The 16011-nt window shown below is 42.9% G+C and overlaps 1 protein-coding gene across 1 annotated transcript in view; it reads right to left on the bottom strand.

Annotated features, from left to right (window-relative positions):
- USP31 (ubiquitin specific peptidase 31) overlaps nt 1-16011 on the bottom strand; it is a 71473-nt gene that overhangs the window by 8929 nt on the left and 46533 nt on the right. The window contains exons 11-15 of the mRNA XM_025416191.3: nt 15381-15510; nt 11449-11568; nt 8938-9163; nt 2972-3130; nt 1344-1496 (exon numbers count right to left, since the gene is read on the bottom strand). Of these exons, the coding sequence (XP_025271976.2) occupies nt 1344-1496; nt 2972-3130; nt 8938-9163; nt 11449-11568; nt 15381-15510 (788 nt within the window). The remainder of the gene's footprint in view (nt 1-1343; nt 1497-2971; nt 3131-8937; nt 9164-11448; nt 11569-15380; nt 15511-16011) is intronic.

The raw sequence follows: 16011 nt of genomic DNA, 5'->3' as shown, positions 1-16011 counted from the left end.
GAGTGATTTCAAACTTCTGAAGAAAAAGTTCATAATTAGAACTATACACTTCTATTTTGAGTAGCTTAAAACTTCCTTCCAAAGAAAATATTCTAAATTCAATTCCATACATACTTGGCCCTGTAGCTGTGGTATTTATAAAACTGTCCAGATAAGATCCTCAGAGACAGACTCTATTCTGTGGGCACCACCCAGTACCACTGTGATGATGATGCTTAAGAGGATCCTGATTTCACCAACTACTCTGTCTAAAAACAGACCAAGGGCAAACCAGCTTACTGTTAACACAACAGTGAATTCTAAATTTAAAGGCTGCATTGAGAAAAACCTCTACTTAAACAAGCAAAGATTCACTGGCCAGTTTTCCATAAAATGCCAGGAGCTTAGCAATTCCAGCTAAGTACTCTTGTTAACTTACAAATGCAGAGGCAAAAAGCCAGAAGCGAGAGCAGGCGTGGAGCTGCAAGGACACAGACCTCCAGGGCCAGGCGGCCCCTTCCAGGCTCCTGCTGTTTCCCTCCACTTTGAGTTCTTACAATCAACCGTCACCAGACGCAGATTACAGCAACTGACATGTTAGCCGCAGAAGGAGACTTGTTGGGAGATGAGTCACCGTCCTCGTTAGAGAAGCTGAGCTCACTCTCACCTACTCCCTGCCTCACTGCCTGGACTGCCTGATCCTTCCAGCACCACCTGGGGTTCCTGTCAGAACCATGGGTTCTGCTGCTATTACTCACGTGGTAAGGAAAGGTAAAAAACACAACAAAAACACAGTTCTATTTGTATCATATTTCCCAAGTTTTTGCCATGTGACAATCTTCAGAATTCTTAAAAACTATCTTTATGCAGAGGCAAGAGTTTTTGTTGTAGGTGCTTCTGTACTCAAAAGAACACGATACAAATTCCTCTAAAGGAAACCACGGTGGAAAGGGGAGACGAGTCAGGAAGTCCAAAGCAGAGTGGAGTCAACACAGTGACTCCTCCTTGCCAGGTGGCCCTGAGCAAATCACCACCTTGCAGAGTCCCCTTACAGATTTTAGTGACTCTGAAAAGCACTTTCAAAGAAACGAATACACATTTTTGCACAGAGTTAAAGCCCCAGCCTCCACACTAGACCTTAGAAATGGAAAATAATGAAGTAGGAGAAAGTCTTCCTAGAGGTCACAGAGGAAAAGCGAATGACCCCGTTTATAGAAAATGGCACTTATGATTGTAATGCACAGCTACGCAGCTCTTTTACCTTCTCCCGCAGTCTTCTTGGGGCTTAGTTTCTAAGTACGAGGGACCCTGTGCCATGTCTGTGAGACACCATTTTGGAAATGTGTTACATAACCCATACCCACCATCATCTTCACTCCTCTCCCCGGCCATCTCCACCGACTCAGACAATGAGGCCAGGGAGGTGCGTCTGGAGGAAGCTGCGGAGGTCACACTGGCTTGCTTGCTCCCCGGGAGCCGGCTCACCCAATGTTCACACAAGGAGGAACTCGTGGAGCCTGTAGGAAAAGGAAGCAGGCACTGAGGTCAGGCCAGAATCCTGGGCCAGCTGCTTGGCACACACTCTCAGGAAAGTGCTGCTACCAAGCTGGGAGGTGGCCAATGTCAGTATAACTCACTCCTAGACCCCACGCTGTGCCTGCTTGAATATCCCATTCAGATGAGAAGGAGGGCAGACTCTCACACATGTTTATAGTAACAAAATCCAAGTATAGGCATGGACACTTCATAATGCAAAGTGCAAGTCTTAAAGTGATGACAACAGAATCATTCATACTAGTTGTACAAATATTTTTTAAGTACCTACTGCCGGGCACTGCTCTAAGCACACACAGGAAAAATTCTGACACAGAGCAAACAAAAGCAGCAGTGCTCCGTTATCTTCTTAGTCTCACTGCTTTGTGGAATCATTAAGTCATTTTCACAATATTAATATACAAAATACATGCACACACCCAGGCTATCTGCCAACCTGTAAGTCCATTCCAGGGATGCCCTGAAATATATTCTGGAGCAACAGAAAATGCTCTTGAAATGGAGAACACGACTCAAGTAGACCTCAAGAGGGTGCAGTTTCCAAGCATATCTCAGGCTCTGGAAAGCACTGGGGGAAAGCACAGAGCACTGGAGTGCTCACTGTCTTAACGGAGTGAGCGGCTATAGAAAGGCAGGTATACTGAGTGGGGCTTGACTCCAACAGAGGGTCACTCTGCTTCAGCAGTGCTTCCTTTTCAGTAGCTTCAAACCCACTCCTCGCAAGCTTCTAGGGGATCCAGGGTAAATACTCTCTAATGTGATCCCACATTACCATATCCCTGTCCTCAGCCACAGTCTCTTAAATTCTGCATTAAGAAGCATGCATCACCTTGTCTGGACTATCTGTGGCTACATCGAGACTAGACCCTATCCAGCTACCCAGCCCATCTAATAGGACTATAGCCTTCAACCCTTGTAACAAAACAGTCCGACTTCACAGGGGAAAAAAAAAAAACATTTCTAATGGTGCCATACCTTTTCTAAAAGGCTCTAACATACACTGACCTAATCTGATGCACAGAATGGCCCCATAAGGCAGGTATTATTAGTACTCCAACATTATAGATGATTAAATATGTGGCTTGGATGGGCCGTGCTCCCAGATGATCCAACCAAAACATGGCAAAGCCAAGTTTCATTCCTTCTTGCTTTTAGAATAGCATGCTATACTGCTTTTTTTCATTCACTCATTCCACAAGCAAACATGGCAACCTCATTTTGAGACAGGCTCTCCCGGCTTCCATGGGAACTCTGCTGGTTTGTGGATTCCACTCCTATTTCCTTGACTGCAATCATTTTGGTTTCTAGATTAAATGCAAATATGAGAATTTATCTGATCAACCCAAAAGAGTAATGAGACCTTGTGGAGAAGTTCTCTGGACCATTAATTATAATCTTCTGTTCTAGAAAAAACTGCCAAAGAAGAAGTTGGTCTTACCTGCCACTGAGCTATTGGCTGACCATGATGGAATAGCTGTCCGCCTCTGGTAGAAAAGGATGTATGCTGTCTGTGTGCAAACCTCATCTTCTGATAGCTGTTGCACATCACTGTCATCAAAGCAGTACCAGAGGCCATCCACAGAGTTCTTACAGTACGCTGCCAAAAAAGAGTCTGTCATGAGGACCAGGGACGGTGGGCACCAGCCACTCCACTCTGTCCATACCAGTGCTTTGGCTTATATAATTAATTCAAGAGCTTTTTAAGGTTGTACATAATAATGCACAAAGTGATTTAAAAAAAAAAATCCAAATGGCCTATCATGCTCAGGCAAAATTTTTTGAGAAATTCTAAACTATTCCAAATGGACAAAATTCTATTTAATCTTAGAAAACACAATATACTCATTTATTTAAACCAGTGGGTCTCAACCTGGGACAATTTTGCCCCTGTAGGGACATCTAGCAATGAATGGAGACATTTTTGACTGTCACACTAGAGGGTAGGGTGCTACTGGCATTGAGTGGGTAATCAAGGATGCTGCTAAACATTCTACAATGTGCAGGACAGTCCCCATGGCAAGAATTATCCAGCCAAGCTGTCAAGAGTGCTGAGGCTGGGAAACCCTGATTTAAGTATGTTGTCACATTTTAGCATTTATTAGATAGAAAATAGAACTAGAAATGATGATACTAATACTAAAAGCAGCTACTATTTGTTTAGCATATATTATGTGCCAAACCTCTCAGTTAATCCTATGAGATTTGCTCTACTATTATTCCCATTTTACAGAGGCTCAAAAAGATTAACCAGTTTCCCCAAAGTCAAGCAGCTGGTGAAGGGCAGGGCCCAGCTCAATTCAGGTGTATCTGGTCTCTGAGCTAACACTTAAACTACCCCACCCTGCTTCCCTGAAGGGTAGCACAAAAAAATGCATCCATGAAAGTTCCCTGGCAAACTAACATTTGAGCTCATAAATGCATGCATGTTTCTCTTCAGTTCAAATTCTAAGCCCTGAGAAAGAAAGACCACTCAAGTACCAGCAAAAGCAGACAAGAACTCAGTGTTCCTGGAAACCACATGATCTTGTAAGGATATTTCAAAGGGTGTGATAAGCTTGATCCAGAGGGATACAATTCTTATCACACTTTCTAAAAATACCCATTTATTGGAGTAAGAATAAATGAGTGCTAGAATATTTAGCTGAACACTCCAGGGACAGGGCATATAGGGTTCTGAGAGGCACCCAGGCAAGGAGGGCTACACCAGATAGGTCCCCAAAAAGAGCAGAATAAGAATCTTTTGATCATGGGGAGGGAAATCACGTACAGCTATGGACCCCTAAGACCAGAAGGGGAGAGAAGCAGCAATAGAGGCACCTGATTAAACAGCAACTTGTCATTGGTGTCAGGCCAGGTGTGAAATAGAAATGACCCGGCTGGTGAGGTGGCTGCTATTCTGGAGTGGGACATCCCTAAAAGAAGGAGACAGAGGGATCCCTGGGTGGCGCAGCGGTTTAGCGCCTGCCTTTGGCCCAGGGCACGATCCTGGAGACCCGGGATCGAATCCCACGTCGGGCTCCCGTTGCATGGAGCCTGCTTCTCCCTCTGCCTGTCTCTCTCTCTCTCTTCTTCTCTCTCTCTCTCTCTCTCTGTGACTATCATAAATAAATAAAAAAAAAAAAAAAAAAAAGAAGGAGACAGAGCAGCCCAGCACTAGCATCAATCTATTCCTCTTCAGGGTGGTCTATTCTCAGTCACATCATGGCAACTAAGGCAGCACAGTAAATCATTAATGGTTTAACAGTGTTTTTACAAAATAATTCTACTTGCTTTTCTTCCTGGCAGTAGCTTCTCAAATGTTTTCTAGACAAGTGTTATTTAAATGGTGGTTCGCAGACTGGTCCTGGTCCACAGCAAGATAAGCACCCAAACTGAGATAAGCATTTAAAAACTTTTATAGCAATCTGACACTGTTATGATATTTTTACAAAGGTACTGACTCATTAAAAATTGGAAATTAGGGCAGCCCCGGTGGCGCAGCGGTTTAGCGCCGCCTGCAGCCCGGGGTGTGATTCTGGAGACCCAGGATCGAGTCCCACGTCGGGCTCCCTGCATGGAGCCTGCTTCTCTCTCTGCCTGTGTCTCTGCCTCTCTTTCGCTCTCTCTGAATAAGTAAATAAATAAATCTTTAAAAAAAAAAAAAAATTGGAAATTTAAAAAAAAAAATAGGCAGGCTCTTCATCATAGAAGTTTGAATTAGAATCCGTACACAAGTTAGCCATAGGGCAGCCCGGGTGGCGCAGCGGTTTAGCACTGCCTTAGGCCCAGGGTGTGATCCTGGAGACCTGGGATCGAGTCCCACGTCAGGTTCCCAGCATGGAGCCTGCTTCTCCCTCTGCCTGTGTCTCTGCCTTTCTCTCTCTCTCTGTGCCTCTCATGAGTAAATAAATAAAATCCTAAAAAAGATAAAAAAAAACAAAACAAAACCACAAGTTAGACATACACGTAACCATGTGATTAACAGCCTGAACTAGTGCAAAATAAAATTCCAAATGAAAACTTAAAAACTCATCTTTAATTCAACAAGTGAAGGCATTTAAAATGTTGTCTAAACTAAAACCCTACACTTTTATATATCAGAAAAGCAGTGGTATGGCCTAGGCATCAAAAAGGGGAAATAATGCAGACAGTGCCTAAGCTCTTCCTAGGGAATAACAGGTCCTGAATGGCAGGCCCAAGCACTTCTAGATCACCGGTGTAGTCACCAAGTTCATATAAAGTCACCTGCTGTAGGTCACAGAGCATGGATGAGGTGTCTAGCTTCTAGCCCATGCTCCTATCTCCAAACTGTGCTATCTCCAAAGTACCTGTAGGTTTTCTGGCATTTTCCCAAGTCCATTCTATACAAAGAGTAACATGATAGGTTAGAATCCAGTACTGTCCTATTTTTCTCAATACTCTCTTGCTAGAAAGTGCATTATTTTCCCAAGAAACAATATCAAAGGAAGACACATTCTTTACCAAAGCTGAAGCTAGGTGAACACTACCCAGGCAAAGGTGCTACTATACCTGCTACCCAGTGAAATTAAATAATCTCTAAATCCTTTCCATCTGAAGAGTCTAAGAGTATATAATTCTATGACTCAGTATCCAAGAAAAGACATGACTGGTAATGCCACAAAGGCAAATATCCAATCAGATACATGACATTTATTATACAAGTGGGCCCCATAAAATATAAACACAAAATCTACAAGACATAAAGTCTTATCAGATTTTAAATTTGATTTAAACCAAAATATAGGGATCCCTGGGTGGCGCAGCAGTTTACCGCCTGCCTTTGGCCCGGGGCGCGATCCTGGAGACCTGGGATCGAATCCCACGTCAGGCTCCCGGTGCATGGAGCCTGCTTCTCTCTCTGCCTGTGTCTCTGCCTCTCTCTCTCACTGTGTGCCTATCATAAATAAATAAAAATTAAAAAAAAATAATAAATAAACCAAAATATAAAGTAAACTGTATCTAAAAGTTTAATTAACATTTAACTTTTGTCTTCTATGGACTTCAACTTCTCTCATTTTTCTCCCTGAGTGTGCTTCCCAGGGCAGGCAGAGGCAAAACAAACCATTCCAGTATGAGATAATACTTGGAATTGGTATAATTCCTCTCACAAATAACTGTTGCCTACAGCATCTAAGTACTGCAAGAACTAAAAGGGTTTCAAGAATAAAAGATTACTGTATGCAGTCATTGGTGGAGGGGTTCAGGAGCCCAACATGCTTCTTCAGCCTGCTGAGCGGGGGTTTTGGAGCTAGCTGCTAATGGAAGTGTCTCACAGAATTTGAAATACTAACTGGTGAAGCCCAACCTCCTCCACCTCCCCTGACCTTTATGAGTCAATGGCACCCTGAATTTTGTTGCGTGAAGCACTGAGTTCAGGAAGAAAGGAAGTCCCTGGAAGTACCTATGTGAAATGCGTTGAGTCTGAAGGAAGCAAAAATCCAAGTCCTGGCCACTCACCCATACAGATTGCCAAATTAACAGCAGTGCTCTGTGGACTCCCCCACACACATAAATGTCCAAGGAAGAGTCCCCACACCTGCCTGCTCCCCTGAGGTTCACACATGTCTTTAAGCCAGTAATTCCAGCTCTGAGACTCAGTCTCAAGGAAATACAAAACTGGAATATAAACTAAAAGATATGCATCAGTGTTACAGTTAAAGTTAAACACCAGGGCAGCCCGGGTGGCTCAGTGGTTTAGCGCCGCCTTCAGCCCAGGGCATGATCCCGGAGACTAAGGGATCGAGTCCCACATCAAGCTCCCTGCATGAAGCCTGCTTCTTCCTCTGCCTGTGTCTCTGCCTCTCTCTCTCTCTCTTTCTCTCTCTCCCGCTCCCTCTCTCTCTCTCTGTCTCTCTTGAATAAATAAAATCTTAAAAAAAAAAAAAAAAGTTAAACACCAGAGACAATAGACATGTTCAACAATGGGGAACACCTATATAAAACTAGAGTTCCACCAACAGAATGTTCTGTGGTCATGAAAAACAGTGTTTATAAAAATTAAGCACCAACATCCAAATACTTCTATTATAATGGTAAGCATGAAGACTGGGATACAGGGAATGCATGGAGGACTTGCACTTCATTGCGCTTCTGATTCTGATACTTTTACTGTCTATCTCCCTGTCAGCCCATACAGTCCTGAAGTGCAAGCAGCAGGTTACCATCCCCATGGCTTCTCCTGTGCCTCCGATACACTCTGACCATGCTCCCACAGGCCCTTCCTCTACTGCCCAAACACATTTCCACCACAGAACGTATTACACGTTACTGATCTTACATATTATCTGGTCCCCTACTTGAGTACACTCCTGGAAGACAGAGGTTGAGGCCTATTTGTTTCTGATGTGCCTCTGACAGCCCAGGGCAAGCTAAGTAGGACATGTTCCATGAATGTTCACCTAAATAGAACCTACCAGTACAATCATGACTGTGTAAATTAATGGCCAAAACATCTAAAAAAAACACCAGAAGAAATGTTACCTACATACAATGGTATATTATTCAGCCTTAAAAAAAAAAAAAAAAAAAGGAATTCTGACACATGCTAGAACATGGGTGAATCTTACAGACATGCTATGTGAACTAAGCCAGACACAAAAGGACAGATACTATATGGTTCCACTTATAGAAGATTCCAGGTGTAATCAGATTCGTAGAAACAGGAAGACTAGTGGTGACCAGGAGATTGGGGAGAAGAGGAGAAAAGGAAGTTGCTGTTTAATGTTTCAGTTTGGGAAGAAGAAAAACGTTCTGGAGAAGGATGGTGGTGAGGGCCTCAGAACAACATGAACGTACTTAATGCCATTGAACTCCACACTTCAAACTTGGTTCAAATGGTAAATTTTGGTATGTTTGTTAATCACAATGTTTTTTAAAAAGTTACCAATCATTATTTTTGAGTGATGAGCCTAAGGATGATGGTACTGTTCTCTCTCTCTTGTCTACAAATTTTAGATAATGAACATAACTTTTAAAAATGAAAAATAAATTTAGCCCTAAAACAAAGAGAAAACTCTTTGAAGTCACTTTAAAGACAGTATAAAACTGGTTCATATAATCACTCAAGGGAGAAGCTGGAATTTCAAGGAGGTAGAATGAAACCTCAAGAGTGGAGTGCAGGGGAGGTAACCAAAGTGAGCCCTCAATGGCCCAGACAGTGCTGTCTGCATGCACCCCTCCTCAGTCAGTTCAGACAGCTACTGGATGATCCAACTCAAGAAAAGAAGGAAGAATTTTCATTTTTTGTTTGTGGACAGAGATCCTGAGGATGAGAACTGCTCTCAAAGTTGGCACAGTGCCTACTAGAAGAGAAAGGGAGATTTTAAAGCAAAAATAACCCTGTCACAAGCAAAACATGTGTGAAGGAAGGGTCAGCATAGACACCCGGCCCCTCGCACTGCAGACCTGTGTAGTGCCCCCCTTGCATGGTGCCATGATGATTGCACACAGCATACAGGTCATAGACGTAGTCCTCAGGGTCCCTCCCGAGTCCATAGGGCCGTCTCCACGGAGACCAATGGGATGGCAAGCTCCAGCTGCTCTGACTTCTCTTAACCACATGAGGTGTCATGTCCAGGCCAGTCAAGGGGAACTTGACCATGTTCTGAAGTTTCATACGCCTGTCTCCTTCCTGTTGCAAGAAGAAAAACAAGTTCTGATGATATTTTCATGCAAGTGGATGGCAGATCAGTTGTGTGTGGAATGTGGACCCTATCAGCAAGAGTGGTTTTAGTTACCGATCTGAGGTTTCCCAAGATACATACAAAATAGGGAAACACATTAAAAGCTTTAACTATCTGGAGGAACAGGTTATAACAGCACTAAAAATAGAACAAGCAATGACCTACATGTAAGGGGTGATGAACTTCTTTGAGTCTCCTTATCTGATAGAGGAGTTTTAGGTTTTTGACATACAAAATTGTCAGTATCAGGCAGTTCATCCTAATACCTCTGTCACAGAGGCATGAAAAGTAATGGAGTAATCATGTATGTGAGAGATGAAGCACACTGCTGGCATAGAGTAGCCACTGGATAAGCACTGCACTCCTTTCCTCTCCATCTCTTCCAACAAGCATGTTAATGCTTAAACTGACTTAATATATTTATTTAGCTGATAATCTTGGGTAATCTGTATTTTCCATTAAGGCCACCGGGAAATCCTGAAATCCGTCAGCTCAATAGCTGTCTTCTGAATGCTTCCTGTGTCTGAGGAAGCTTTAAGAAATTAACCAGGCATGGATAAACACCCACCTCAAGAGCTGTGAATCTATTAAAAGAAGGAAAATGTTTATAAAAGAAAGGCAGGATGAGCCCTGGACTGTCATGAAGGTCAGACTAAAGAATCTGGACCTTACTTTGCAGTCAAGCGCTAAGGCTTGAGGGAGGGGACGTCATTAGGGCTGTGTAAGCAGTGTGCAGGGCATGACACTAAGGGAGGAGCAGCTTAGGTTAAGAAATCAAGTAGAAGACAATGCAACTGCAACCAGCTGGAAAGTATCACAAATCTGAAGTGGCACACTGGCAGCAATAATGAGGAGAAGGGGGCACACTCAGGAGGCACTGCAGAGGCACAACTGAACTGAAGAGATAATTGGGGAGGGTCCAGAGAGAAGTCAAAAGTGACTGCCTTCAAAAAAAAACAGAAAGCAAAGGAAGTTAGTGTGCGTGTGTCGAAGGGGCCAGAGAAGGCTGAAGGCAGGGCTCTGAACCTCACCAACTCTCTACCTGCAGATCCCAAGGGATGCATGCAGTTGGGATACTCCACCATTATAGGAGCCAGACCCCCAAACCTTTGAGTGAAAGCCCAGCCCTAGGGATCCTGGGCGTGTCATCCCAGATACCTCCACTTCATCAGCAAGTCCTAAACATCTGCTCAATCTATTCGGGTCTTATCTACTGCCACAGCTTCATACAAGCCATCAGCATCCTCCCTTGGATGGTTGCCATGGCTCCCTTCAGATCTCCCTAGCTTCATTTGTGCAGCCTCACATTTTCCATACAGCAGCCAGAATGGTCTCTTCAAATAAAAAATTTGGTCATGTTGCTTCTCTGCTTGTAATCCTTTATCAGAATCCCACTCTGCCCAAAAGGTTCTGCTTGGACAGCCAGTCCCTAAGCAGCCCTTCTACCTTAACTCACACCTTCCCCACCCTCCAGAAGTCTAGCCAAACTGGCCTGCTCAGTCTTTGGCACATGCTATCTCCTTGCACACATCGTTCCCTCTGCCACTGTGTACATGGCCCTGCGTCCAACTCACCTGGGAGATGCCCAATCCTAATCTTTCAGATACAAACCTAAAAGCCAGGCCTCAGACTTCTTAAACATTTACCTCCTATTTACCTCTCTTACAATGGGGTCTGCCCAGGACATTCCTAACTTTAGGGAATAGACAGCCTTTTTGGGAAAAACTGACTCAAGAGTAATACAACTCAAAGCAGATTTTCTTTGTATACATTTATGACTCATCTTCCCAACTACATGACAGCTCCTGGGGAGCAGGATGACACCCATTATTACTTTAGGTACAAAGAGAATTCTACCCACCCCCAGAAAGGAGCTCTACATTTGTATGTTTGTTTTTTTAAATCCCAAAGTACACTTAGCAAAATTTAAAGCATAACATTTGTAAATCTAAAACACAACATTTATAAATCTAAAGCAAGTCCTCAAGAACACAGTAAAATATCTGCAGGATGAACTAAAATGTTTAGAATTTAAAGGGTCACAGAATGTTCACATTTTGCTCTGGGTAAGATCAAAACATGTCCCCAAACACTGAGACAGATGTGTCTGTAACAACATGAACAGGACCACCAGACCAAAGAGGGACAGCCAAAGAATCCCTATGCAGTCCACTGGTAGGGGCGTAAGAAACTTGGTCATAGCTTTTCTTGCCATGACGGAGGGTTTACCTACCTGTCGAAATCTCTTTAGATGTATAATAAGCACATCAGGCAGAGTCCAGAGGCTTAACGTAATGCTCCCCTGCTGCAGCTGCTTACAGTGTGGGCAACGCCAGGCATCATCTGGGGCAAGCTGAAAACAAGGAGCATGAAATGACTTCCATTAAGCTCCACTTAAGGCAAGACTTTTTTTTTATAGGAGACCACGGCACTCATTTCTTGCTCAGGGCATGGTACAACTCAGAATCTCTCTGGAAACCACATTTGATGGGGGAGTCAATGGAAAAACACAATCACAAGAGGCACTTGGCCAGAGCTGAATAAATTCTCCCTCAAAAAGGGATGACTAACAGGCCAATATTATACAGAGGATGTTCAATGTTACAGAAGAACCTCAAATTCCACAAACTCCTGAACTGAACCTGTTGCCTTTCCATCAATATACTTCCTCTTCCTCTTCTTCTATGTCCTACATTTGCAACCACCTCTGCCACCCACTAAAAGCAGCACCAGCGGCAGGAGCAGAGGGCGGGTATTGCAAACCCTCAAACCCTTCCCTCTTCCTCCTGCCCCACATCTACCCAAAGTAATTGTCTCTGCCATGTCTCACACCTGTCTCCTCTACTCCATTCCCACTAACATGGCCTTCACTCAAAGTCCTCACCCAGGCTCTTACCTGGACTTCTGCGAGTCTCCTAACTGATCTCTCTCTCCCAAGCACTGAACGACTCCAATCAATCCTCTCTACTCCTGCTATCAATAAGGTCTTTCTGAACATTAATCTGAGGCTTCAGGTCCACATGTCACCTCTTCAGGATGGGGACATATTCAGTTAGAGGTGCCCATGAGGCATGTCTGGTGAGAGATTTAAATCTCCTCTGGAGTTTAGAAGAGGTATCAGATCTGGGACCATGAACATGATGAAGTAAGGAAACCATGGTATGGATGACAATCAATGCCCACTGAGATGGAACAGACAGAAGTCAAGAACAGAATCTTGAGGAATGCCTCTTTCAAAAAGAAATACTAAAGCTGAGAAACCACCAGAGTCTGAGGATGCATAGTCAGAAAAACAGGCAAACCAGAAGCATTCCCTTTTATGCACACCAAGGAGAGACAATGGCAAGATCCTAGAGAGGTCAAATGCAGACGGAGCAAAGGCCACAGAAGCGAGCAAACCAGGGGCCACCGAGAATTTCAGAGAGCAGTGTCAGAAGTGCAAGTGAGATGGTGGGAAGGAAGGAGCTGAAACCCCTAAAGGGGAATGAGGCAGAAAGGAGGAGGAGAAAGGCAGGCATGGCTCATTGGAAAGGAAAGCAGAACTGAGGGGATTTTTTTTTCATACAGGGAGATCCAATCATGTTTGTAAGAAATATGGGGAGAAAAACAAGTTTGGGTGGGTGGAAATGACTCAGACACTTAGACTGGCAGGGACCTACACTGTTACGCTGCACCTCTGGGTGACATATTTATAGTCTCCCTATGTGGCCATGCAGCCCAAGGCTTGTGGTAAAGGGCCAGGTTGTTATTTGTTTTAATTTCCAATACAGATACTTTTATAAGATACAATGAGAATGTCCTGACAATGTCTAACAGCTATAGCAGTTTTTAAAACATCTCTCATTTCTGTATTATCACACTGTAAGGTGCTACAAAGAGCTCCTAGACCTGCAGACCATACTTGGAGCAACACTGGTCTAGCTAACTGCCTAGCAAACAAAAGGCGGCTGTCTCAGTAGGCAGCTATTTCGTTTTCAGAAGGTCTGTCAGAGTTCTTCCTCATATTAAGACAAATTCATTCTCCCTGTAATTTTCAATCCTTAAGTTCTGCTTTTTAGATAGAATTAAGTCCAATCCCTCATCCACAGACAGTCCTTAAAGTGCCTAAAAATAGCTATCAGATCTCTACTTAAGGCCTCCTCTGTCAATTCAGCATGTTATGGTTTCCAGATGCACCATCCCCTAGCCACTGTCTCATGCCCCGGTTTGTCAGTCTCTTAACCATGAACACTTAGGTAATGAAAAGAGCAGTGCTATCACCATCTGAATTCTGGACCTGTTTTAAAGCATCCTTAAGGCAGCAGCTGATAGTGGCTGACACATGACACTGCAGATCAATACTGAGCTTGCAGATAACTAAACTCAAAGTTAACCATCTTATGGTCTGCGGCTAAATCCCTAACTCCCTAAATCCCTCCTCCATACCTCTACTACCCAAGTAATACACATTCATTCATTCTAATATGTACTTACTGAATGCTTTCTCTGTGCCAGGCACTGCTTATAGATGCTAGGGTTATTTTATAACCAGGACAGACTGTCACAACTCTCTCCCTTATCCCTGTGTTCCAGCCACATTGGCCTCACTCCTGTTTCTCAACCACAGTAGGTTCCTTCCTTGATTTACTTATTTATCCCCACTAGACTATAATCAGCCCAAAAGCAGAAACACTGCCTGGCTTGGTCCCTGTTATATCTGCAGTACCATGGGTAGCACCGAGCGCATAGTATAAACTCAGTGAACATTTACTGAATAAATGAATCCCTACTAAAATATATCTTGCCAGCTTGAACTCATCCTTCTAAATCAGTGAGATGTTTTGTGGAATACAAATATTGTCATCTAGTAGATCTGCTCAGTTTTAAGCTTTGTAACATTCTCAAACATCCCCTCCTCAACCAAAAAAAAAAGCCCAAAATAGGACAAGGTACCACACAGAGTCTGCCATCAACCTGTTTTAAAGTCAACTAACTATTTTATAATTAGGCCCCAAACTGGGGAAAAAAAAAAAAAAGATCTTATGAAAAACTATTATTAAAGGAACTAGCTATGAACAGCTTGGGGGAAAAGGACTCTATTAAAAGTATTTTCAAATATTTAAAGGGTAGACAAGTGGAAGACAATTAAGACTTGTACTCAAAAAAAAAAAAAAAAAAAAAGACTAGTCCTCAAGAATCCTTAACGAACTCAGGAGAGAGAACACCTGTTGGTTGTAGTAGCCTCGGGCATATTTCACGAAGGGCAGCCTCAGTGACCATTAGAGATATCCAGAGATGAAATGGTGTGTCTCGAATAGAGACTAATGCCTCATAACTAAGGTATTCAAACAGTGGCTGGACAATCACCTATTTGGAATCTGATAGAAGAACTCAACCATTAGAAAAAAGGAGTTTTAAAGTCCCCTCCAACCCTGAAATTGCAGGGTTCACTACATACAAGTGTGCGCAGTAACAATTAGTGGTCAAAATTATGATCCTAAACATGAACTCAAGATTAGCTGAACACCCAGGTGCTCTAGTCAAGGCTGCTCAAGGTGTATGAACTTGGAAAGTTTTAAAAACTACACAGGCCTTGATCCCATCCACAAAGACTTATTCATCCATGTATCTGTCCATTCTTCCATTCAAATACTTACGGAGTCCCTACTATCTGCAAAGCACTGTGCTAAGTGGTCCAAACCATGCTGTCTGATAGAATTTTCTATGTATACCTGCACTGAGCACTCCAAATGTGACTAAAGCAGCTAAGGAACTGAACTTTTAATTTTAATTAATTTAATTAATTTAAGTTTAAATTTAAATAGGTCCTGGTACTTATGTTCTTAGTACCAAAAAATTAAGAATCACTACTCTGGTTACTAAGGCAAATGATTTAAAATCTCCAAATCGAAACAACAACAAAAAAAGTGTTGTTAAAAAGAAAAGAAAAAAATTACAAAGGTTTACTTCTAGAGCATTTCAATCAAGGTTTTCTAATAATCTAAATGACTTTATGTTAAAGTCCTAAAAAGGACAGCACTTAGGTGCCCATTATGTGTGCAGAACTTACAGGAGTATAGTATGTCTGGGGACTTTTCTGGGGCATAATTTGCTTCTCTGGTATCATCCTACCACAGTTCCCTCCCTGCTACCCTCACCACCCAAGAAGTGCTGCCGGGCTCTTACCCGCTCCTCTTTGGTGTAGAGCTGGAAACACTGGGATAAAGTGCAAGTCTGAGGCTGATGATGACGCTCCCTCTGCAGACGGACACTTTCTGCATCAGGAATATACTCATCTTCAGTATTTACAAATAAGCTGCAATGGGGGGAAGGCAGGTATTCATCAGAGAATGTCTTGCAAAACTGACCCAAAAACTGCAGCTTTACAATGTGACTATAAATTTATAAACCAAAAAGAACCAATGTGTAATGACACCAACAGGTTATTCAGCTGGTCATGCAACTATTCTGTGTTCCAAAATACGCTTGAAAAGTTCCGTATCTGTAAAGTTATTTTCAAGAAATAACTTTATTATTTCTTTCATGGGCTTGGCCATGAACTGTTAATTCATAGATCCTTGTCCTTTGTATATAAGGGTATATGCATTTGGTGTAATTTACTAGAGTTAATAGGCCTACAATAAAAATCAAAGGGGTGCCTGGGTGGCTCAGTTGGTTAAGTATCCAACTCTTGATTTCAGTTTAGGTCATGATCTCAAGTCATGAGATCAAGCCCTCCACCCAGTGTGGAGCCTGCTTAAGATTCTCTCTCTCTCCCTCTCTCCCAGTTTCCTCTCTAAAAAAAAAGTAATTGGCC

Source organism: Canis lupus, chromosome 6, assembly GCF_003254725.2.
Source record: "Canis lupus dingo isolate Sandy chromosome 6, ASM325472v2, whole genome shotgun sequence".
In the NCBI taxonomy this organism is placed as follows: domain Eukaryota; kingdom Metazoa; phylum Chordata; class Mammalia; order Carnivora; family Canidae; genus Canis; species Canis lupus.
The sequence above is the reverse complement of the archived record's forward strand: the minus strand, read 5'-3'. Positions and strand labels throughout refer to the sequence as shown.